This window comes from Coregonus lavaretus (genome assembly GCF_964263955.1).
Source record: "Coregonus lavaretus genome assembly, chromosome: 25".
NCBI classification, from domain to species: Eukaryota; Metazoa; Chordata; class Actinopteri; order Salmoniformes; family Salmonidae; genus Coregonus; species Coregonus lavaretus.
The window spans coordinates 42,738,893-42,763,783 of record NC_140012.1 but is presented as its reverse complement, the minus strand read 5'-3'; the positions used below and the strand labels follow the sequence as shown (position 1 = coordinate 42,763,783).

Genomic DNA, 24,891 nt, shown 5'->3' with positions numbered 1-24,891 from the left:
TTGAAGACGGAAGGGACATGGCCAGCGGTCAAGGATGAGTTGATCAGCGAGGTGAGGTAGGGGAGAAGGTCACCGGAGATGGTCTGGAGAAGGGAGGAGGGGATGGGGTCAAGCGGGCAGGTTATTGGGCGGCCTGCAGTCACAAGTCGCAGGATTTTATCTGGAGAGAGAGGGGAGAAAGAAGTCAAAGCATAGGGTAGGGCAGTGTGAGCAGGACCAGCAGTGTCATTAGACTTAACAAACGAGGATCGGATGTCGTCAACCTTCTTTTCAAAGTGGTTGACGAAGTCATCCACAGAGAGAGAGGAGGGGGGGGGGGGCAGAAACAGATGAAGAAAATGTAGAGAGGAGGGAGTGAAAAGATGCCAGGTCGGCAGGGAGTTTAGTTTTCTTCCATTTCCGCTCCGCTGCCCGGAGCTCTGTTCTGTGAGCTCGCAATGAGTCATCAAGCCACGGAGCTGGAGGGGAGGACCGAGCCGGCCGGGAGGATAGGGGACACAGAGAGTCAAAGGATGCAGAAAGGGAGGAGAGGAGGGTTGAGGAGGCAGAATCGGGAGATTGGAGGGAGAAGGATTGAGCAGAGGGAAGAGATGATAGGATGGAAGAGGAGAGAGTAGTGGGAGAGAGAGAGCGAAGGTTGCGGCGGCGCATTACCATCTGTGTAGGGGCAGAGTGAGTAGTGTGGGAGGAGAGTGAGAGAGAAAAGGAAACAAAGTAGTGGTCGGAGACATGGAGGGGAGTTGCAGTGAGATTAGTAGAGGAGCAGCATCTAGTGAAGATGAGGTCAAGCGTATTGCCTGCCTTGTGAGTAGGGGGGGACGGTGAGAGGGTGAGGTCAAAAGAAGAGAGGAGTGGAAAGAAGGAGGCAGAGAGAAATGAGTCAAATGTGGACATAGGGAGGTTGAAATCCCCCAAAACTGTGAGGGGTGAGCCATCCTCAGGGAAGGAACTTATCAAGGCGTCAAGCTCATTGATGAACTCTCCAAGGGAACCTGGAGGGCGATAGATGACAAGGATATTAAGCTTAAATGGGCTAGTGACTGTGACAGCATGGAATTCAAATGAGGAGATAGACAGATGGGTTAGGGGAAAAATTGAGAATGTCCACTTGGGAGAGATGAGGATTCCTGTACCACCACCCCTCTGACCAGAGGCAGTCATAGTCAATTAACTAATCACTGATCATAATCTTGATGTGATTGGCCTGACTGAAACTTGGCTTAAGCCTGATGAATGTACTGTGTTAAATGAGGCCTCTCCTCCTGGTTACACTAGTGACCATACCATATCCCACGGAGGTGTTGCTAACATTTATAGAGTTCATCTCAGCCTATGCTACCCTCCAGTCCCTCGACTTCTTGGCGCTGACGGAAACATGGATTACCACAGAAAACACTGCTACTCCTACTGCTCTCTCCTCGTCTGACCATGTGTTCTCGCATACCCCGAGAGCATCTGGTCAGCGGGACGGTGGCACAGGAATCCTCATCTCTCCCAAGTGGACATTCTCACTTTCTCCCCTGACCCATCTGTCTATCTCCTCATTTGAATTCCATGCTGTCACAGTCACTAGCCCATTCAAGCTTAACATCCTTATCATTTATCGCCCTCCAGGTTCCCTTGGAGAGTTCATCACTGAGCTTGACAAGTTCCTTTCCTGAGGATGGCTCACCCCACAGTTCTGGGTGACTTTAACCTCCCTACGTCTGCCTTTGACTCATTTCTCTCTGCCTCCTTCTTTCCACTCCTCTCCTCTTTTGACCTCACCCTCTCACCATCTCCCCCTACTCACAAGGCAGGCAATACGCTTGACCTCATCTTTACTAGATGCTGTTCTTCTACTAATCTCGCTGCAACTCCCCTCCAAGTCTCCGACCACTACTTTGTATCCTTTTCTCTCTCGCTCTCCTCCAACACTACTCACTCTGCCCCTACTCAGATGGTAATGCGCCGTCGCAACCTTCGCTCTCTCTCTCCCGCTACTCTCTCCTCTTCCATCCTATCATCTCTTCCCTCTGCTCAATCCTTCTCCCTCCAATATCCTGATTCTGCCTCCTCAACCCTCCTCTCCTCCCTTTCTGCATCTTTTGACTCTCTATGTCCCCTATCCTCCCGGCCGGCTCGGTCCTCCACTCCTGCTCCTTGGCTTGACAACTCATTGCAAGCTCACATAACAGGGCTCCGGGCAGCCGAGTGGAAATGGAGGAAAACTAGACTCCCTGCGGACCTGGCATCTTTTCCTCCCCTCTACATTTTCTTCCTCTGTTTCTGCTGCTAAAGCCACTTTCTACCACTCTAAATGTCAAGCCTCTGCCTCTAACCCTAGGAAGCTCTTTGCCACCTTCTCCTCCCTTCTGAATACTCCTCCTCCTCCCCCTCTCTCCTCCCTCTCTGTGGATGACTTCGTCAACCATTTTGAAAAGAAGGTTGACGACATCCGATCCTCATTTATTAAGTCAAATGACACCGCTGGTCCTGCTCACACTGCCCTACCCTATGCTTTGACTTCTTTCTCCCCTCTCTCTCCAGATGAAATCTTGCGACTTGTGATGGCCGGCCGCCCAACAACCTGCCCGCTTGAACCTATCCCCTGTTCTCTTCTCCAGACCATTTCCGGAGACCTTCTCCCTTACCTCACCACACTCATCAACTCATCCTTGACCACTGGCTATGTCCCTTCCATCTTCAAGAGAGCGAGAGTTGCACCCCTTCTCAAAAAACCTACACCCAATCCCTCCGATGTCAACAACTACAGACCAGTATCCCTTCTTTCTTTTCTCTCCAAAACTCTTGAGCGTGCCGTCTTTAGCCAACTCTCTTGCTATCTTGCTCAGAATGACCTTCTTGATCCAAACCAGTCAGGTTTCAAGACTGGTCATTCAACTGAGACTTCGCTGTGTCACGGAGGCTCTCCGCACTGCTAAAGCTAACTCTCTCCCCTCTGCTCTCATCCGTCTAGACCCATCTGCTGCCTTTGATACTGTGAACCATCAGATCCTCCTCTCCACCCTCTCCGAGTTGGGCATCTCCGGCACGGCTCACTCTTGGATTGCGTCCTACCTCACAGGTCGCTCCTACCAGGTGACGTGGCGAGAATCTGTCTCCGCACCACGTGCTCTCACCAATGGTGTCCCCCAGGGCTCAGTTCTAGGCCCTCTCCTATTCTCTCTATACACCATATCCTCACATGGTCTCTCCTATCATTGCTACGCAGACAACACACAATTAAATCTTCTCCTTTCCCCCTTCTGATAACCAGGTGGTGAATCGCATCTCTGCATGTCTGGCACACATCAGTGTGGATGACGGATCACCACCTCAAGCTGAACCTCGGCAAGACGGAGCTGCTCTTCCTCCCGGGGAAGGACTGCCTGCTCCATGATCTCACCATCACGGTTGACAACTCCGTTGTGTCCTCCTCCCAGAGTGCAAAGAACCTTGGTGTGACCCAGGACAACACCCTGTTGTTCTCTGCTAACATCAAAGCAGTGACCCGATCCTGTAGGTTCATGCTCTACAACATTCACAGAGTACGACCCTACCTTACACAGGAAGCGGCACAGGTCCTAATCCAGACACTTGTCATCTCCCGTCTGGATTACTGCAACTCGCTGTTGGCTGGGCTCCCTGCCTGTGCCATTAAACCCCTACAACTAATCCAGAACGATGCAGCACATCTGGTGTTCAACCTTCCCAAGTTCTCTCATGTCACCCCGCTCCTCCACACACTCCACTGGCTTCCAGTTGAAGCCTGCATCTACTACAAGACCATGGTGCTTGCCTACGGAGCTGTGAGGGGAACGGCACCTCCGTACCTTCAGGCTCTGATCAGTCCCTACACCCAAACGAGGGCATTGCGTTCATCCACCTCTGGCCTGCTGGCCCCCCTACCTCTGCGGAAGCACAGTTCCCGCTCAGCCCAGTCAAAACTGTTCGCTGCTCTGGAACCCCAATGGTGGAACAAGCTCCCTCACGACGCCAGGACAGCGGAGTCACTCACCACCTTCCGGAGACACTTGAAACCCTACCTCTTTAAGGAATACCTGGGATAGAATAAAAGTAATACTTCTACCCTCCCCTCACCCCCCCCCCCCCCAAAAAAGAAAAAATACAAATAAAATACAAAAAATAAAAAAATATCATAAAAGGGGAATGCCCCAATTCGTAAGTCGCTCTGGATAAGAGCGTCTGCTAAATGACGAAAATGTAAATGTAAAATTTATGACAGCAAATTTCACTAAAAAAAGAAAAAAATGCGTTTTCATCTTTCGAGCTTCTAGTCATGAAATCTATGGAGCCTACTCAATCACTTTTGATAGCTACTGTTAACAGGCCTCCTGGGCCGTATACAGTGTTCCTCACTGAGTTCCTATAGGACCTTGTAGTCATGGCAGATAATATTCACATTTTTGGTGACTTTAATATTCACATGGAAAAGTCCACAGACCCACTCCAAAAGGCTTTCGGAGCCATCATCAACTCAGTGGGTTTTGTCCAAAATGTCTCCGGACCTACTCATTGCCACAGTCATACCCTGGATCTAATTTTGTCCTGTGGAATATATATATAATAAATATTGTGGATCTAAATGTTTTTCCTCATAATCCTGGACTATCAGACCACCATCTTATTGCTTTTGCAATCACAACAAATAATCTGCTCAGACCCCAACCAAGGATCATTAAAAGCCGTGCTATACATTCTCTGACAACCCAAAGATTCCTAGATGCCCTTCCAGACTCACTCCACCTACCCAAGGACGTCGGAGTACAAAAATCAGTTAACCACCTACAGTTGAAGTCGTAAGTTTACATACACTTCGGTTGGAGTCATTAAAACAACCACTCCACAAATGTCTTGTTAACAAACTATAGTTTTGGCAAGTCGGTTAGGACATCTACTTTGTGCATGACACAAGTAATTTTTCCAACAATTGTTTACAGACAGATTATTTCACTTTTAATTCACTGTATCACAATTCCAGTGGGTCAGAAGTGTACATACACTAAGTTGACTGTGCCTTTAAACAGCTTGGAAAATTCCAGAAAATTATGTCATTGCTTTAGAAGCTTCTGATAGGCTAATTGACATCATGTGAGTCAATTGGAGGTGTACCTGTGGATGTATTTCAAGGCCTACCTTCAAACTGTGCCTCTTTGCTTGACATCATGGGAAAATGAAAATAAATCAGCCAAGACCTCAGAAAATAAAATTGTAGACCTCCACAACTTTGGTTCATCCTTGGGAGCAATTTCCAAATGCCTGAAGGTACCACGTTCATCTGTACAAACAATAGTACGCAAGTATAAACACCATGGGACCACACAGCCGTCATACCGCTCAGGAAGGAGACGCGTTCTGTCTCCTAGAGATGAACGTACTTTGGTGCGAAAACTGCAAATCAGAACAACAGCAAAGGACCTTGTGAAGATGCTGGAGGAAACAGGTACAAAAGTATCTATATCCACAGTAAAACGAGTCCTATATCGACATAACCTGAAAGACCGCTCAGCAAGGAAGAAGCCACAGCTCCAAAACCGCTATAAAAAAGCCAGACTACGGTTTGCAACTGCACATGGGGACAAAGATCGTACTTTTTGGAGAAATGTCCTCTGGTCTGATGTAACAAAAATAGAACTGTTTGGCCATAATGACCATCGTTATGTTTGGAGGAAAAAGGGGGTACTTGCAAGCCAAAGAACACCATCCCAACTGTGAAGAACGGGGGTGGCAGCATCATGCTGTGGGGGTGCTTTGCTGCAGGAGGGACTGGTGCACATCACAAAATAGATGGCATCATGAGGAAGGAAAATTATGTGGATATATTGAAGCAACATCTCAAGACATCAGTCAGGAAGTTAAAGCTTGGTAGCAAATGGGTCTTCCAAATGGACAATGACCCCAAGCATACTTCCAAAGTTGTGGCAAAATGGCTTAAGGACAACAAAGTCAAGGTATTGGAGTGGCCATCACAAATCCCTGACCTCAATCCTATAGAACATTTGTGGGCAGATCTGAAAAAGCATGTGCGAGCAAGGAGGCCTACAAACCTGACTCAGTTACACCAGCTCTGTCAGGAGGAATGGGACAAAATTCACCCAACTTATTGTGGGAAGCTTGTGGAAGGCTACCCAAAATGTTTGACCCAAGTTAAACAATTTAAAAGGCAATGCTACCAAATACTAATTGAGTGTATGTCAACTTCTGACCCACTGGGAATGTGATGAAAGAAATAAAAGCTGAAATAAATCATTCTCTCTACTATTATTCTGACATTTCACATTCTTAAAATAAAGTGGTGATCCTAACTGACCTAAGACAGGGAATAATTTACTAGGATTAAATGTCAGGAATTGTGAAAAACAGAGTTTACATGTATTTGTGTAATGTGTATGTCAACTTCAGACTTCAACTGATATATAACATTTTTGACATGCGTTTTTCTGGATTTTTTTGTTGTTATTCTGTCTCTCACTGTTCAAATAAACCTACCATTAAAATTATAGACTGATTATGTCTTTGTCAGTGGGCAAACGTACAAAATCAGCAGGGGATCAAATACTTTTTTCCCGCATTAATTAATACATACATATACACACACACACACACACACACACACACACACACACACACACACACATACATACATATGTATGTCGCAACCCTGACTTTGAATACCACGGAATAAGATCAACCATACTTGCTATCATGATGGTCTTGGAGTTTCCCCCCAGGCTGTCTTTCAGGAGCCAGGTCAGAACAGAGTCTCTGTAGGGGATAAACAGCTGCTTCTTCCTTTTCCCTGTGTGGGAGCCCCCTCCTCCTCCTGTTACACATATATTAGCTAGGAGAGAACACACAGAGACAGAGAGACATAGACAGCGAGAGAGACAGAGACACAGAGAGACATAGACAGCGAGAGAGACAGAGACAGAGAGACATAGACAGAGAGAGACAGAGACACAGAGAGACATAGACAGAGAGAGACAGAGACAGCGAGAGAGACAGAGACACATAGACAGAGAGAGACAGAGACAGAGACAGAGAGAGACAGAGACAGAGAGAGACAGAGAGAGACAGAGACAGCGAGAGAGACAGAGACACAGAGAGACATAGACAGCGAGAGAGACATAGACAGAGAGAGACAGAGACAGCGAGAGAGACAGAGACACAGAGAGACATAGAGAGAGACAGAGACAGCGAGAGAGACAGAGACACAGAGAGACATAGACAGAGAGAGAGACAGAGAGACATAGACAGAGACAGTGAGAGAGACAGAGACACAGAGAGACATAGAGAGAGACAGACAGCGAGAGAGACAGAGAGACATAAACAGAGACAGTGAGAGAGACAGAGACACAGAGAGACACAGAGACATAGACAGAGACAGAGAGACATAGACATAGACAGAGAGAGAGACAGAGACACAGAGAGACACAGAGAGAGACAGAGACATAGACAGAGACAGAGACACAGAGAGAGACAGAGACATAGACAGAGACAGAGAGACATAGACATAGACAGAGAGAGAGACAGAGACACAGAGAGACACAGAGAGAGACAGAGACATAGACAGAGACAGAGACAGAGACAGAGACAGAGACAGAGAGACATAGACAGAGAGAGACAGAGACAGAGACAGAGACAGAGAGACAGAGACAGAGAGAGACAGAGACAGAGACAGAGAGAGACAGAGACAGAGAGACATAGACAGGTCAAAACAGTGTCTTCTTCCTCTTGCCCGTGGTCTGGGACTGAAACCTTCACCTCCACTTCCTGAAAACCCACTTACGTCAGCTAAGAGGGCAGACAGACACACAAACACACACACACACACACATACACGTCAGGCAGGAAGGCAGACACACACGTCAGCTAAGAGGGCAGACAGACACACAAACACATCAGCTAAGAGGGCAGACACACACAAACACGTCAGCTAAGAGGGCAGACAGACACACAAACACATCAGCTAAGAGGGCAGACAGACACACAAACACATCAGCTAGGAGGGCAGACAGACACACACAAACACATCAGCTAGGAGGGCAGACAGACACACACAAACACATCAGCTAAGAGGGCAGACAGACACACAAACACATCAGCTAAGAGGGCAGACAGACACACAAACACATCAGCTAAGAGGGCAGACAGACACACACAAACACATCAGCTAAGAGGGCAGACAGACACACAAACACATCAGCTAGGAGGGCAGACACACACACACACAAATAAGTAAACACACCACCAGACAAAACACTGATTCACTGAAACAGGAAATGGAACACTCCACAATAACATCTTCCAAAACAACTACAAAAGCATAAAATAACTTGTTTCATGCCACAAAACTGACCAGATAGAAACACAAATCATAAATACTTAGTATTGTGGTTCTCAGTAGTATAGCTACCGCTTGGTGGACTGATTCAAAATGTATCCTGGTACAGAGTTTAATTGGTGTTACTAATAGCCTGAGTTGTCGTGTCATGGTTGGCATTAGACGTGGTGTGTGTGTGTGTGTGTGTGTACTAAGCATCATTTACCCAGAGCAGAGATGACACTACCCAGTGTGACCAGGGACTTGTTGATGTTGGCACCTTCCTTCAGTTTGGCACCGGTGGCATGTGTGGCATCAGCCCTCTCACTGCCCGCCAAGTCTACCAGGTGGATCTTACTCACCGTCTCACACGGCAGCTCTGCATCGAAACGAGCCTGGGGACGAGACGGACACACAGACACAGAGCTGTTAACCTCGGGATGGATGATGGATGGATGGATGGATGGATGGATGGATGGATGGCTGGATGGATGGCTGGCGAGCAAAGGAGGGAGGGAGACACGGACAAATCGACGCTGTGCTCCTTAACATGTGTAGCTGGATGTGGCTCGAAGCAAAACATTTCTAAATCATAATACAGGACAGATTTAGTCAATAAGAAGTTGACTAATTAGTGCTCGAGGGCTGGTCTTTGGTTGCACCCTAAGGCTAGAAAATACTTATTACTTAACTTCAACAAAGTCAAAAAAGGGTCAACCACACACACACACACACACACACACCAAACAAGTAAAAACTGACATGAACACATGGTGTGGTCCTGTGTGGTTCAGTTGATACGATCATAAAGCAAAGTTGTGGGTTCACTCAGTAATACAAATACAAAATAAATATGACTCAATGTACTGCAAGTCATTTTGCATAAAATAGTCTTCTAAGTGGCATGTATTGTTATATTATGAAAATCGACATAGTGAACACTTGGGTCACTAGCAGTTTGTGTGTGTGTGTGTGTGTGTGTGTGTGTGTGTACCTGTGTGAAGTTGATGGTGAAGATGGCGTGCGAGCGGCTGCTAACGTCATTCATGCCCGTGCTCGCCGTGGTGCGTTTGGCGTTCCCAGCATGCATTAGCTCCTCTATATCAGCGTAGTTCTGAACGAGCCGCATCAACAGGTCTGACAGGGTGAGAGAATGCCAAGAGTGTGCAAAGCTGTCAAGGCAAAGGGTGGCTACTTTGAAGAATCTAAAATATATTTTGATTTAACACTTTTTTGGTTACTACATGATTCCATATGTATTATTTCATAGTTTTGATGTCTTCACTATTATTCTAGTGTGGAAAATAGTAAAAACTAAAAGAAAAACCCTTGAATGAGAAGGTGTGTCCAACCTTTTGACAGGTACTGTATATAAAGTGTAATTTTTATATTTTTATGAATATCACTAGAAAACAACAGAACCAACACATTTTGAATAACATACATACAGTATTAAAAGATGCCAACTTTATTTCTCAACGTTGTAATATTGAGCAAATTACACTCATTGGTTTTGACAAAGCACCCTCGAATAGGCTACCAGTACGGCAAGTGCCGTTGGCTGCTGCTAACCGTAGTTTAACCAGCTAAACAGCTGCTCTTAGCGAACATGTGTTCACTATGTTAGAGTTTACAACTTCCGCTTCCAATTATAACGTGGGGAGGTCAAAATAATGAAAACCTACACTGAACAAAAAATGTAAAACGCAACATGCAACAATTTCAAAAAATTGTACTGAGTTACAGTTCATACGAGGAAATCAGTCAATTGAAATGAATTCATTAGGCCCTAGTCTATGGATTACACGACTGGGAATACAGATATATGAGTCTGCTGGTCACAGATACCTTTAAAAGAAATGTAGGGGCGTAGATCAGAGAACCGGTCAGTATCTGTTGTTGTGACCACCATTTTCCTCATGCAGCGCAACACATCTCCTTCGCATATAGTTGATCAGGCTGTTGATTGTGGCCTGTGGAATGTTGTCTCACTCCTCTTCTATGGCTGTGTGATGTTGCTGGATATTGGTGGGAACTGGAACACGCTGTCATACACGTCGATCCAGAGCATCCCAAACATGCTCAATGGGTGACATGTCTGGCTATGGAAGAACTGGGACATTTTCAGCTTCCAGGAATTGTGTACAGATCCTTGCAACATGAGGTGATGGCGGCGGATAAATTGCACGACAATGGGCCTCAGGATCTCGTCAAGGTATCTCTGTGCCATTGATCAAATTCAATTGTGTTCGTTGTCCGTAGCTTACGCCTGCCCATACCATAACCACACCATGGGGCACTCTGCACGCAACGTTGACATCAGCAAACCACTCGCTCACACGATGCCATACACGCTGTCTGCCATGTACAGTTGAAAACGGGATTCATCCGTGATAAAATGCACACTTTTCCAGCATGCCAGTTCCCATCGAAGGTGAGCATTTTCCCACTGAAGTCAGATACAACGCCGAACTGTAGTCAGGTCGAGACCCTGGTGAGGACGACGAGTACGTAGAAGAGCTTCCCTGAGACGGTTTCTGACAATTTGTGCAGAGATTCTTCGGTTGTGCAAAACCCACAGTTTCATCAGCTGTCCGGGTGGCTGGTCTCAGACGATCCCGCAGGTGAAGAAGCTGGATGTGGAGGTCCTGGGCTGGCGTGGTTACACGTTGGTCTGTGGAGGTCCTGGGCTGGCGTGGTTACACGTTGGTCTGGGGAGGTCCTGGGCTGGCGCGGTTACACGTTGGTCTGGGGAGGTCCTGGGCTGGCGCGGTTACACGTTGGTCTGTGGAGGTCCTGGGCTGCCATGGTTACACGTGGTCTGGGGAGGTCCTGGGTTGGCGTGGTTACACGTGGTCTGCTATTGTGAGGCCGGTTGGACGTACTGCCAAATTTTCCAAAACAACGTTGGGAGGCGATTTATGGTAGAGAAATGAACATTAAATTCTCTGGCAACAGCTCTGGTGGACATTCCTGCAGTCAGCATGCCAATTGCACGCTCCCTCAAAACTTGAGACATCTGTGGTATTGTGTGAGAAAACTGCATATTTTACAGTATTCTTTTATTGTCCCCAGCACAAGGTGCACCTGTGTAACGATCATGCTGTTTAATCAGCTTCTTGATATGCCACACCTGTCAGGTGGATGGATTATCTTGGCAAAGGAGAAATGCTCACTAACAGGGATGTAAACAAATTTGTGCACAAAACTTGATAAGCTTTTTGTGCGTATGGAACATTTCTGAGATCTTTTATTTCAGCTCATGAAACATGGGAGCAACACTTCACATGTTGCGTTCATAATTTTGTTCAGTGTATCTACCAAATCTATTCATTTTAAAATGTTGATTACTTTTTCTTGCCATTATCAATCACCTGATGATAAGACAAGACGTAAAAAAAAAAAATGTAGGGTAACATGATGGGGTCCCTGGGTCGCCAGTTCGCCTGGGAGGGGATCCCTGGGCAAGAAAGGTTGTAGACCCCTGATCTATGCGGTAGATACAGTCTTACTCTCTACATAGGGCCCATCCTTGGGGTGTTCTCTGAGCTTGAGTCCTGACCAGTTCCCTGGGCTCGTCTTAGTCGTGAGAAGGTCCTGCACACGCTCCTTATAGATCTCCAGGTAGCTAACAAACAAAAGACATGGAACATTTCACATCATAATCACCACCACCATTATCAGAATCATCATCAGAATCACCATCGATCAGTCTGCAGAACAATCTACAGCAAGCTTCCTTCAGGCTCTAGAAAGGTTTGCTATTTGATGGGGGAAAGACAACAAGTAGCTTTAACCATATCACATGACAATCTGTGAAGACGTTAGATAGCTACTCTATTTCCTGTTCCTGATATCTGTCACTAACTAGCTGCGTTCATTCAACCATCAGAATAACTTATCACTTGATCAAAATCATCCACTGACATAAATTGTATTTTCATGCTCATTTTTCACTCACTTTTTACCTAATTAAACCCTGTCAGAAAAACAAATTAAAAGCAAAGATTTTCCTCATCTATTGTGGCACTGACAGAGATTAAAGTGCCATTTACTTCAGAGCAAATGATCTTTTCACAGCCTGAACAAAGAGATATTAGTGGGTGGAAATAAAGACAGCTGATTACACAACAACTATTTCTATCTGAGTACACAAAAATGAAAGCAGACACCATTTCCACCTGATTAAGTTAAGACCCTGAATGTTTATTTAATTACAATAGTTTTTCAAAACCCATTTATTCTGACGGCAGCTGGGGAAAATATTTTATTTAGTCATGAAAGTCATAGGAGTTATTACAGCAGAGCTGGTTTAAGACAGCTCGTCTTTACGTTCATTGGCATACAGGATGTCCTGTAATCACGCTGTACTCTTAAATCATCCAACTAGCAGTCAGGTGAACTATCCTAGCGCTCCTCTATGGGGTTTGGCAGTCAGGTCAGCTAGCGCTCCTCTATGGGGTTTGGCAGTCAGGTCAGCTAGCGCTCCTCTATGGGGTTTGGCAGTCAGGTCAGCTAGCGCTCCTCTATGGGGTTTGGCAGTCAGGTCAGCTAGCGCTCCTCTATGGGGTTTGGCAGTCAGGTCAGCTAGCGCTCCTCTATGGGGTTTGGCAGTCAGGTCAGCTAGCGCTCCTCTATGGGGTTTGGCAGTCAGCTCAGCTAGCGCTCCGGTATGGGGTTTGGCAGTCAGGTCAGCTAGCGCTCCTCTATGGGGTTTGGCAGTCAGGTCAGCTAGCGCTCCTCTATGGGGTTTGGCAGTAAGCTCAGCTAGCGCTCCTCTATTTGGCAGTCAGGTCAGCTAGCGCTCCTCTATGGGGTTTGGCAGTCAGCTCAGCTAGCGCTCCTCTATGGGGTTTGGCAGTCAGCTCAGCTAGTGCTCCTCTATGGGGTTTGGCAGTCAGGTCAGCTAGCGCTCCTCTATTTGGCAGTCAGGTCAGCTAGTGTCCCTCAGACTCTTATCATACAGAAGGTGAGGAGGCCAATGTTCACCTTCCTTACATTGTAGTCATTTAGCAGATGCTCTTATCCAGAGCGACTTACAGTTAGTGAGTGCATACATTTTCATACTGGGCCCCCCGTGGGAAACAAACCCACAACCCTGGCGTTGCAAGCGCCATGCTCTACCAACTGAGCTGCAACCGCATCCTCTCCATGTTGTTCAAATCTGCACTACTGCCTAAAAGTCTTGCCAGGTATATTGTCACCAACAGAGATGACCGCACATGGTCCACCCTCACCTCTCAGCTAATTAGTCACTTTTTAGACAGATGCTAAATGAACTCTCCAGCCAAGACCATTGGACGTATTTAAACTGCTAGTTGACATCTGTAGCTTTAGCCATCAACTGTTCCCTGAACAGTAGTAGTGGTTTGTTGCTCAGCAGTGCCGACTCTTACCTGACCTCTGTGCGGAAGGAGGCCCCATCCCCCTTCTCTGATATCTGACAGAACAGGCCATGACAGATCCGTGGAATCAGACCTATATCTCCCTGGAACACAAGGAAGAAAGAGAGATCATTTATATTTAACATTCATACAGTTTTTCCTATACTCCCTCTCCTCCGCTGTCCTGTACAGAGTGACTTCTACCAGCCATCAAACACCAGCCAGCCAGGGCATCTGATGTAAAGTTAAGGGGTCTACACAGCTTATAGTCGTGGTCAAAGGTTGAGAATGATACAAGTATTGGTCTTCACAAAGTTCGCTGCTTCAGTGTTATGTGATATTTTTGTCAGATGTTACTGAAATATAATTACAAGCATTCCATAAGTGTCAAAGGCTTTTATTGACAATTACATTAAGTTTATGCAAAGAGTCAATATTAGCAGTGTTGACCCTTTTTTTTCCAAGACCTCTGCAATCCGCCCTGGCATGCTGTCAATTAACTTCTGGGCCACATTCTGACTGACGGCAGCACATTCTTGCATAATCAATGCTTGGAGTTTGTCAGAATTTGTGGGTTTTTGTTTGTCCACCCGCCTCTTGAGGATCGACCACAAGTTCTCAATGGGATTAAGGTCTGGGGAGTTTCCTGGCCATGGACCCAAAATGTTGATGTTTTGTTCCCCGAGCCACTTAGTTATCACTTTTGCCTTATGGCAAGGTGCTCCATCATGCTGGAAAAGGCATTGGTCGTCACCAAACTGTTCTTGGATGGTAAAGCATCCTGTTCTATGGCAAAATTGTGAGTGAGCCCACTCCCTTGGCTGAGAAGCAGCCCCACACATGAATGGTCTCAGGATGCTTTACTGTTGGCATGACACAGGACTGATGGTAGCGCTCACCTTGTCTTCTCCAGACAAGGTGTTTTCCGGATGCCCCAAACAATCGGAAAGGGGATTCATCAGAGAAAATGACTTTACCCCAGTACTCAGCAGTCCAATCCCTGTACCTTTTGCAGAATATCAGTCTGTCCCTGATGTTTTTCCTGGAGAGAAGTGACTTCTTTGCTGCCCTTCTTGACATCAGGCCATCCTACAAAAAGTATTCTCCTCACTGTGCGTGCAGATGCACTCACACCTGCCTGCTGCCATTCCTGAGCAAGCTCTGCACTGGTGGTGCCCCGATCCCGCAGCTGAATCAACTTTAGGAGATGGTCCTGGTGCTTGCTGGACTTTCTTGGGCGCCCTGACGCCTTCTTCACAACAATTGAACCTCTCTCCTTTAAGTTCTTGATGATCCGATAAATGGTTGATTTAGGTGCAATCTTACTAGCAGCAATATCCTTGCCTGAGAAGCCCTTTTTGTGCAAAGCAATGATGACGGCACGTGTTTCCTTGCAGGTAACCATGGTTAACAGAGAAATAACAATGATTTCAAGCACCACCCTCCGTTTAAAGCTTCCAGTCTGTTAGTCTAACTCAATCAGCATGACAGAGTGATCTCCAGCCTTGTCCTCGTCAACACTCTCACCTGTGTTAACGAGAGAATCACTGACATGATGGCAGCTGGTCCTTTTGTGGCAGGGCTGAAATGCAATGGACATGTTTTTTTGGGATTAAGTTCATTTTCATGGCAAAGAGGGACTTTGCAATTAATTGCAAATCATCTGAGCACTCTTGATGACATTCTGGACTATATGCAAATTGCCATCATCAAAACTGAGGCAGCAGACTTTGTGAAAATTAGTATTTGTGTCATTCTCAAAACTTTTGACCACGACTGTACACAAACGCAGCGGAATATGTGAATGTCGTTTTAGGTAACAAAATGGGCGGCACGTTGGACGTAGTCCTGCTACTGAGTTCTTCCGCTCAAATATTGTTACGGACCACACAATTCCTTGTGCAGCATCAGGGGCAGTGTTGAGTAGTGTGAAGTTCTCTATTTTACCACCAAACTCGCTTTGGTTGAAAATGGAACCAGGAAAATGGATTGTTCCTCTTTCGGCACAAAGTTGTTAAACAAAATAATTAACATAAAGCCGAAAAATTTCGATGTGCCCTTGAGCAAACCGTCTGCTAAATGACTAAAATGTAATTGTCACCAATCAACTTCAAGATTGCGCCGTCTTGATTTAGCTTCGCATTAAATAGCCTAAGCAGTCTATTTTGCATTGATAACCAAATAGAATCTCAGCGACATTTAAAACAATAAACCAAACAACATTGTAGGCTTTTTAGAATCCCCCCTCATTAGGGTTAGCAGTGTGGTTAAGGTTAGGTTTAAAACAACGTTTTATGACTGTGGCTGTGCCAGCTAGTGACCACTCTGCACAGCTGCCTCCAAGGCAAGATTCATGACAATAAATGACAACCTGCACCTAAAAAACAGCCCCAAGTGCTTTTTCTCTGTTAGCGAAAATGATGGCATTCTGTTTTTAGCTGATATGGGAGAGAATACATTGAAGCAGTATAAGAATATTTCACATGTAGGAAGCTAAAAGTCTAGCTTTCTTGCGGTGTAGCCTACAGCTCAACTGGCAGGCACAAAACGAGGTAATGTGAAACAAACCTAAAATGTAATTACATGTAGCTATTATTCAAATATGCAGTTGGTTTTTATTGAAATTAGCTGTGCAAGGAGAGAAGAGAAAGAAAGCAATGTTTCCCCTATAGTCATTTAGCAGCGGCGTGTGTGATATATATATATATACACACATACAGTTGAAGTCGGAAGTTTACATACACTTAGGTTGGAGTCATTAAAATTTGTTTTTCAACCACTCCAAAAATTTCTTGTTAACAAACTATCGTTTTGGCAAGTCGGTTAGGACATCTACTTTGTGCATGACACAAGTAATTTTTCCAACAATTGTTTACAGACAGATTATTTCACTGTATCACAATTCCAGTGGGTCAGAAGTTTACATACACTAAGTTGACTGTGCCTTTAAACAGCTTGGAAAATTCCAGAAAATGATGTCATGGCTTTAGAAGCTTCTGATAGGCTAATTGACATCATTTGAGTCAATTGGAGGTGTACCTGTGGATGTATTTCAAGGCCTACCTTCAAACTCAGTGCCTCTTTGCTTGACATCATGGGAAAATCAAAAGAAATCAGCCAAGACCTCAGAAAAAAAATTGTAGACCTCCACAAGTCTGGTTCATCCTTGGGAGCAATTTCCAAACGCCTGATGGTACCACGTTCATCTGTACAAACAATAGTACGCAAGTATAAACACCATGGGACCACGCAGCCGTCATACCGCTCAGGAAGGAGACGCGTTCTGTCTCCTAGAGATCAACGTACTTTGGTGCGAAAAGTGCAAATCAATCCCAGAACAACAGCAAAGGACCTTGTGAAGATGCTGGAGGAAACAGGTACAAAAGTATCTATATCCACAGTAAAACGAGTCCTATATTGACATAACCTGAAAGGCCGCTCAGCAAGGAAGAAGCCACTGCTCCAAAACCGCCATAAAAAAGCCAGACTACGGTTTGCAACTGCACATGGGGACAAAGATCGTACTTTTGGGAGAAATGTCCTCTGGTCTGATGAAACAAAAATAGAACTGTTTGGCCATAATGACCATTGTTATGTTTGGAGGAAAAAGGGGGTGCCTTGTATGACGAAGAACCCCATCCTAACCGTGAAGCACGGGGGTGGCAGCATCATGCTATGGGGTGGCAGCATCATGCTGTGGGGGTGCTTTGCTGCAGGAGGGACTGGTGCACTTCACAAAATAGATGGCATCATGAGGAAGGAAAATTATGTGGATATATTGAAGCAACATCTCAAGACATCAGTCAGGAAGTTATAACTTGGTCGCAAATGGTCTTCCAATTGGACATTGACCCCAAGCATACTTCCAAAGTTGTGGCAAAATAGCTTAAGGACAACAGTCAAGGTATTGGAGTGGCCATCACAAAGCCCTGACGTCAATCCTATAGAAAATGTGTGGGCAGAACTGAAAAAGCATGTGCGAGCAAGGAGGCCTACAAACCGGACTCAGTTATACCAGCTCTGTCAAGAGGAATGGGCCAAAATTCACCCAACTTATTGTGGGAAGCTTGTGGAAGGCTACCTGAACCGTTTAACTCATGTTAAACAATTTAAAGGCAATGCTACCAAATACTAATTGAGTGTACGTAAACTTCTGACCCACTGGGAATGTGATGAAAGAAATAAAAGCTGAAATAAATCACTCTACTATTATTCTGACATTTCACGTTCTTAAAATAAAGTGGTAATCCTAACTGACCTAAAACAGGGAATTTGTACTAGGATTAAATGTCAGGAATTGTGAAAAACTGAGTTTAAATGTATTTGGCTAAGGTGTATGTAAACTTCCGACTTTATTTTATTTATTTATTTTTGTCATTTAGCAGACGCTTTTATCCAGAGCGACTTACAGGAGCAATTAGGGTTAAGTGCCTTGCTCAAGGGCACATCGACAGATTTTTCACCTAGTTGGCTCGGGGATTAGAACCAGCGACCTTTCGGTTATTGGCACTACGCTCTTAACCACTAAGCTACCTGCCACCCCAACGGTATATATAATTGTATTACAAATAATCCTGCTGAGACGGGCTTAGATACTCACGGATACCATTTTTATGTATCTGTCAACAGTTTGAAAGAAGTTGAAAGCAGTTTTGCGAACCATTGCTAACTAGAGTTAGCACAGCTAGCATACAATCATTGTGCCTTCTGTTCCAATAGACTTCCAGCCATTGTGTTAATGCTAGTTAGCAATTGCGCTAACTCTAGTTAGCAACTTCAAAATGCACGCAGACACAAAAAGAGTATCCATGAGTTTATCCCACTCTGGGTAAGTAGAAAAAGGGCTTTATTGCCAAAAAAAACACTCACACTATCCCTTAAAGATCAAAGTGACAAGTTACAGCATATATTTGTAGTAAACAGAGTAAGAATGACACCGTCACACAGCCACCGCTTGGTCTTCATCCCCTTACAGTGCAGAGGTGCGCATCAGTTATATTTCAGATGGTGTCAACATTATTTAATTTTCATGCATTTTGGAGTAAAATGTCCTTTTAAAAAGACACCATCTCAAAAGGTCATTCTACAACAACAACAAAAAAACTCCTGGGTGACTTACTGGGTTTCCCATCATGGTGTAATACTTCCCTGATCCGGTTTGTCCATAGGCGAACACACAGGCGTTGTAACCTTCAAATGCTGCCTCCAGGACATCACAGCTCAAGTCTTTAAACACCTGCAATGAACAGGGACGGTGTGGGGGTAAGAGGTGAAATAAGGGTTAAGCCTGATGCACGTGTGAAACCAGGGCAAGTTCAGTTGGTATGTGGGAGTTGTGCTCTGGAGGAGAAAGAGCTAGAAGAACAACAGGAGATACACAGCCTCTCCTCCGTGTAGAGAAGAAAGCACACGACAGGGTTTCCACTGAGGGTATAGCTGATGAAGTTGTAAACAGTGGTGTGCGCTGTACCTTCTCCTGGGGCACAAAGTTGGGGCTTCTGACATCGGTAGAATCGTAGGAGAAATCGTAGGAGAATGAATGTCTCCCTCCGTCCTTCAGCCAACTGCCAGGAATGCCGTTGGGTATGTGCTACAAACAAAACAGCTTTAAATTCATTTTTATAAAAACAGGAGAGTCATCTTCATTCTAGAGCCTTCAGTTGGTCCTGATATTTGAACAAATATTTCTCATAATCGTCATCTGTTCTTTCCCCCCCCAAAAAAAAATCTACGTCACTCAAAACAAAAGCTCAAGAATGGTTTGTGATGATTTCGTGCTGCCTTGAAATGAATGAATGACCTTTTGGTTGCAGTGTATAGAAGTGGTGCTCCCCTCCACGTGGATAATGACCTTCGCTGACATTTCCTTTTCTCTGTGAAATGAATGTAGATTTTTTTTAGCAGTTTACTTGAAGTCACAGTCAGGCTGTTTTATGTAGAAAACTGCATACAATGCCCAATGTAGGCCTACAGCCGATTGATTGTTAGTTTGTCAGTGAGTAAGTGCCATGACGATAAATACAGTCAATGTGTGATGATAATTTACTTGAACAAGAAAACCCCTCTTATCAAGTAAGAAGAACTTGAACTGTGCAGTTAATCTTTGAAAAAAAACACCATTGGACTTCAATCTCTAGTGTTGTGTGAATTCTGACTAAATTTAGCCCTCGACATTATATATTGCATAGAGATCCTATTAAATTACTACTCTAATTATATATAGCCTTCATTCCAGTGGAGGCTCCTCAGAGGAGGAAGGGGAGGACCATTGTCCTCAGTGAATTTCATAAACATTGTGAAACCTTAAAAAAAAAAAAAAAGGTATCCTTTTTAGATAAAACTATACCAAATAATTGACTAAAACACTGTTTGGCAATGAAGGTCTACAGTAGCCTCAACAGAACTCTGTAGGGTAGCACCATGGTGTCGCCGGAGGACAGCTAGTTTCCATCATACTCTGGGTACATTGACTTCAAATACAAAACCTAGGAGGCTCATGGTTCTCACCCCATTCTATAGACTTACACAGTAATTATGACAACTTCCGGAGGACATCCTCCAACCTATCAGAGCTCTTGCTGCATTAACTGACATTTTGTCCACCCAATCAAAGGATCAGAGAATGAATCTTTAGTACTGAAAGCATAAGCTACAGCTAGCTAGCTAGTTTAGCCTACTCAAACACCCAGCTCAAAACTGAGAGGGATGCTATGTTAACTAGCTGGCTATGGCTATCCAACGCTGGAAGTCTTCCAAGTCAACGTACGTTTTTGGTTTTATTAATTTATTGCCTCCGGGGCCCACCGGTGTAAAAACGGAGTTCCCCAACTGGCGGCCCACGGGTGTTTTTATTTTCATTGTTGGACATAAGACAAGTAAAAACATCAGGAAATCAGCTCCAAGTGATTTTAATTTAAGAAATATGTTCCCAAGTATTCCCACACATAAGAGACATGCGATCTTATACAGATGTAAGCAAGGTTTGAAATTATGATGTTCTAGTCAAACATCTGTTTGGGCTTCTTGCAGTCAATTTGCAATCTACAAATGATTTGTAATTAGGTTCCAGCCCCCGACCATCCACTCAAGAAAACAAAACTGTCACCTTGATTACCAAAAAAAAAAATCACTCGACCTGTGCACCTGTGTTGTAAACTTTAATTAAATAGGTTAGGTTGTAGCAACCTCATGATGGGTATGGGGAAAATTCGAGTATCACGTAGTAGCCTAAACCTATCGCTGTTACATTGAACTGGGTGAATGGAAAATGAATGACCGCCATCCAATTTGCTGTAATAGAAATAAGGCCCATACTTTTTTTTTTATCGTCCTCCCTCATCTTAAATGGCACCGACCCCACTGCTTCATTCATATGTTGAGTCATGTCATCATAAATCAAGTTATATCAATCTGATACGGCAACATGAAAAACATTTATGGATTGTCCATTCCGATTAAAGGCGAGTTGACATAAAGAACATACATTTTGCCAGAATCCCTCAGTATACAGACCTTTTGTTCAAGGGTCGAACACCGACAGCCACACGCACTGAAGCCATCCGCGCACGTCCGTCCAAATCACCTGAGAACTGCACCTGACAGCCAACTGATCAAAATAATATGCCATTTAGCAAACACATACACCGCGTCAGCCACATAAGTAACTACAATCAGTTCACTTTAAAAGCCAACATACTGATTAAGTTTTCATTGCTGCGATAAACTTACTCGTTTGCCAGGCCTCTTCCGATAGTTTACTTCTCAGAACGGACTGATATCAAATTGAATTGAACTGTGCGCTGCTGCCACTGTGCTTGTCTCCGTCTCCACAAACTCACCGCTAGGTGGCTCTAATTGACGGGCTCCAGTCTTCCTACCGACGTCTCCCATGATGCAACGCACTGAGAGGGTTTTTCAAAACCAATCAGCGATGGCGGAACAAACAAACAGGGAAGTGCTCACGGTGAGCTTAGAAACAACTAATACATTCACAAATTATGCATCCAAACATTGCAAGGAAAACGGATCAACGTACACGTTCAATCTGACACAGAATGTAACGACCCGAGCCGGACAAACGACTTCTCAGAAGAACCACCGGCTCCAGAAACGTCAGGACGACTATCCCAGAAAACACCGACAACAACAATCAAATATATATAAACACACCAAACAGGTTCAAGGCAAATGTATATATCGTCAGATGAAATGAAAATCCAAAGATGTCGTAGGCACGAAAGATAAGGAAAACTACATACACGGCCGTGTCTGTGATTTTGGTGGGTCACTGTTAAATGTATTCCTATTCACTTACCCATGATGTTCACGTGCTGCTATTTGTAGCTAGATAAATGTATCACGAATACATCAGCCAGGTCATATGTATGATACGTCAGGTGATCAATTATTTGATACATATAGCTAGGGCATTGATTGTATTACAAAGTAAGCTTATTATTGAGCCAAAACACACACACTGATCACATCCTATATCCTAAAACGTTTGAGAAGATGTGTTATTTGAAAGTGTGATCTGCTCTGACTCTGAGGTGGACCTATCAGTGTTGTACCCATAGATCCTTCATCTGCAGACAGCACCTGCCAGGTGATCACCGAGACCGGCCCAGACACAACCACCCCTGCCCCCTCTCTGACCCCCCCTCCAAGCAGGCTGAGGCTGACGATGCAGAGACGCTGCGGAGGGCCAGGGAGGAGGGCCCGTGTGGAGGTAGTGTTCCCAGGCTTGGTCACACAGGAGGGCTGCTGCTGCCGCTTCCTCAGTGAGATACTGAAGTGTATCCTCTACCAGAGACAACAGCTACCCATGACCAGCTGGTGTACTCTCAGAACAGACAGCAAGCTGCCATGCAGGTGAGTGCTGGGCAGTGATGCTTCCTCCGTCCTCAATTATGATTCTCAACAATGAATCGACATCCATGACTCTCTCACTTTCTTTCCTCAATTCCTTGCTTCGTCTCTCCTCACCTCCTTCTCAAAACACATTGGAGAAGGTCAGAGGAGATTAACCTTGGGAGCCTCCTCCAATACAGTGGAGGAGGAGGCGAGGAGATAAGAATGAAAGGGACCATTTCAGAAAGAGCCCATGACTGGCTGCTATGATAGCCCTGCTCCTAGCAGTGTTGTCTAGGATCTATGAGTTGCTGTTTGACCCCAGGCCTCTCTCTCTCTCCCCCCAGAATGAGGTGGTGGTGGGTTGGAGGCCCGGTCAGTCCGCCACAGGAGGCCTGGACTGGAGGTGGTGCCAGCGTACCTTCCAAGACCTTGAGGAGGTTTCTCCAACAACTGGAGGTGCTCTTCTCCCTCTCCCTGGTCCCCCGCGTGCTCCTCCTCCTCGGTGGCTCCCTCCTCCCCAAGGAGCTGTACGAGGTCAACATGGAGGAGGTGATACTATCCGCCGGTGACCGCAGCCTCCGCATCTCCTTCTGCCTTAAGCATCTCTTCCGAACTGTTGTCTGACGCTGAACCTGTCCAGCTCACGGCCACGACGGTCATGGTTCTGGCCCATAGGGACTGTGGCGTGGGGTGGTTCCGGGCCAAACTGGATTTGACGGTCCCCACGCGGGTGAAGAGACAAGTTATTGCTCTGTCTTGTGACACTAGTAGTGTGTTTGGGCCCTTTCAGGGAGGAGGGCAGACTGACTGGCAGGACTGTGTGTGGTTTCAGGCCCCCATGGTTATCAAAGTCTTCAGCAAGGGACAAGGAAAGGAGCCACAGCCATAGTATGAGATGAGACAGGAACCTGTGATCACAAAGCGTTTCTCAGAGTAGGAGTGCTGATCTAGGGTAAAGCTGGGATGATGAACTGAGAATCACTGACACCAATCACTTATCGGAGGCATTTTGCTGATATCGTTCATTACGATAAGTAGCCTACACTAGAGAGATGTGATATTTGAAATGAATAAGTTTCCTAATATGGGACAATTGATGACTACAACCATCAAACTAGTATTTTAAAGGATAATTTAAAACTGTGGTGTACATGGTTATAAATGTATTGTTCTATTTATCCAGATGTTTGTCCATATGGCCCAGCACTGATCTAGGATCAGGTCCCCGTCTATATAAACCTGGTCATACTGATCTAAAAGGCCAAACTGGAGTGCTGATTTCAGGTCAGTTTGACCTTTTTAGGTCACAATGACTAACATTATATGGACAGACGGTACCCGATTCTAGATCAGCACTCGGATGATTTGTGACTACAGACCAAGAGGTGTTGACCGAGCGGATTGACATGTGTGCACCATACCGGTCTCTCTCAGGGACCACTGTCTCCCTGTCTCCCTGTAACCCTGTAACCCTGTCTCCCTGTAACCCTGTAACCCTGTCTCCCTGTAACCCTGTCTCCCTGTAACCCTGTAACCCTGTCTCCCTGTAACCCTGTAACCCTGTCTCCCTGTAACCCTGTCTCCCTGTAACCCTGTAACCCTGTCTCCCTGTAACCCTGTCTCCCTGTCTCCCTGTAACCCTGTAACCCTGTCTCCCTGTAACCCTGTCTCCCTGTCTCCCTGTCTCCCTGTAACCCTGTCTCCCTGTAACCCTGTCTCCCTGTAACCCTGTCTCCCTGTAACCCTGTAACCCTGTCTCCCTGTCTCCCTGTAACCCTGTCTCCCTGTAACCCTGTAACCCTGTCTCCCTGTAACCCTGTCTCCCTGTAACCCTGTAACCCTGTCTCCCTGTAACCCTGTCTCCCTGTAACCCTGTAACCCTGTCTCCCTGTCTCCCTGTAACCCTGTCTCCCTGTAACCCTGTCTCCCTGTCTCCCTGTCTCCCTGTAACCCTGTCTCCCTGTCTCCCTGTCTCCCTGTAACCCTGTCTCCCTGTAACCCTGTAACCCTGTCTCCCTGTAACCCTGAGCCCAGTACAGGCACTAGGTTTTTAAAGGTTCATAGGAATGACTGGCGTCATCTGTACAGAATGATTTTTAATGAATGATATGTTGTCTTCTTAGGTATTGACGTTTCGCTTGGGTATGTTGTAATGAAAGCAACGTTGGTGCTGTGACTGTATAGAGCTAAATGACTTTGTGCACTGTATGCCTACTTGTCATCCGGTTGAGACTCAACGCAGGCTGTACCTGTAAAATGTTGTGTCTTGGTTTTCAATTGCTTAAATGTACGAAACAATCTTTGGGAAATATACAGCACTGTATGTCA

The 24,891-nt window shown here is 45.4% G+C and overlaps 1 protein-coding gene and 1 pseudogene across 2 annotated transcripts in view; one reads left to right on the top strand and one right to left on the bottom strand.

Moving 5' to 3' along the window:
* Window positions 1-21,503, bottom strand: part of LOC311100926 (kinesin-like protein KIF16B) — a gene marked incomplete at its 3' end in the record, with an annotated part of 31,838 nt that extends 10,335 nt beyond the window's left edge. Inside the window, exons 1-10 of the mRNA XM_084141905.1 lie at window positions 21,439-21,503; window positions 21,223-21,316; window positions 19,511-19,583; window positions 19,181-19,300; window positions 18,830-18,946; window positions 13,723-13,814; window positions 11,839-11,954; window positions 9,321-9,463; window positions 8,553-8,721; window positions 6,701-6,844 (exon numbers count right to left, since the gene is read on the bottom strand). Of these exons, the coding sequence (XP_083998031.1) occupies window positions 6,701-6,844; window positions 8,553-8,721; window positions 9,321-9,463; window positions 11,839-11,954; window positions 13,723-13,814; window positions 18,830-18,946; window positions 19,181-19,300; window positions 19,511-19,583; window positions 21,223-21,269 (1,021 nt within the window). The 5' untranslated portion in view covers window positions 21,270-21,316; window positions 21,439-21,503. The remainder of the gene's footprint in view (window positions 1-6,700; window positions 6,845-8,552; window positions 8,722-9,320; window positions 9,464-11,838; window positions 11,955-13,722; window positions 13,815-18,829; window positions 18,947-19,180; window positions 19,301-19,510; window positions 19,584-21,222; window positions 21,317-21,438) is intronic.
* Window positions 21,504-21,640: 137 nt separating this feature from the next.
* LOC311100925 (MAD2L1-binding protein-like) lies at window positions 21,641-23,452 on the top strand (annotated as a pseudogene). Its single transcript has 3 exons — window positions 21,641-21,673; window positions 22,273-22,581; window positions 22,908-23,452. The product of its transcript is annotated as an MAD2L1-binding protein-like (transcript).
* Window positions 23,453-24,891: the final 1,439 nt, after the last annotated feature.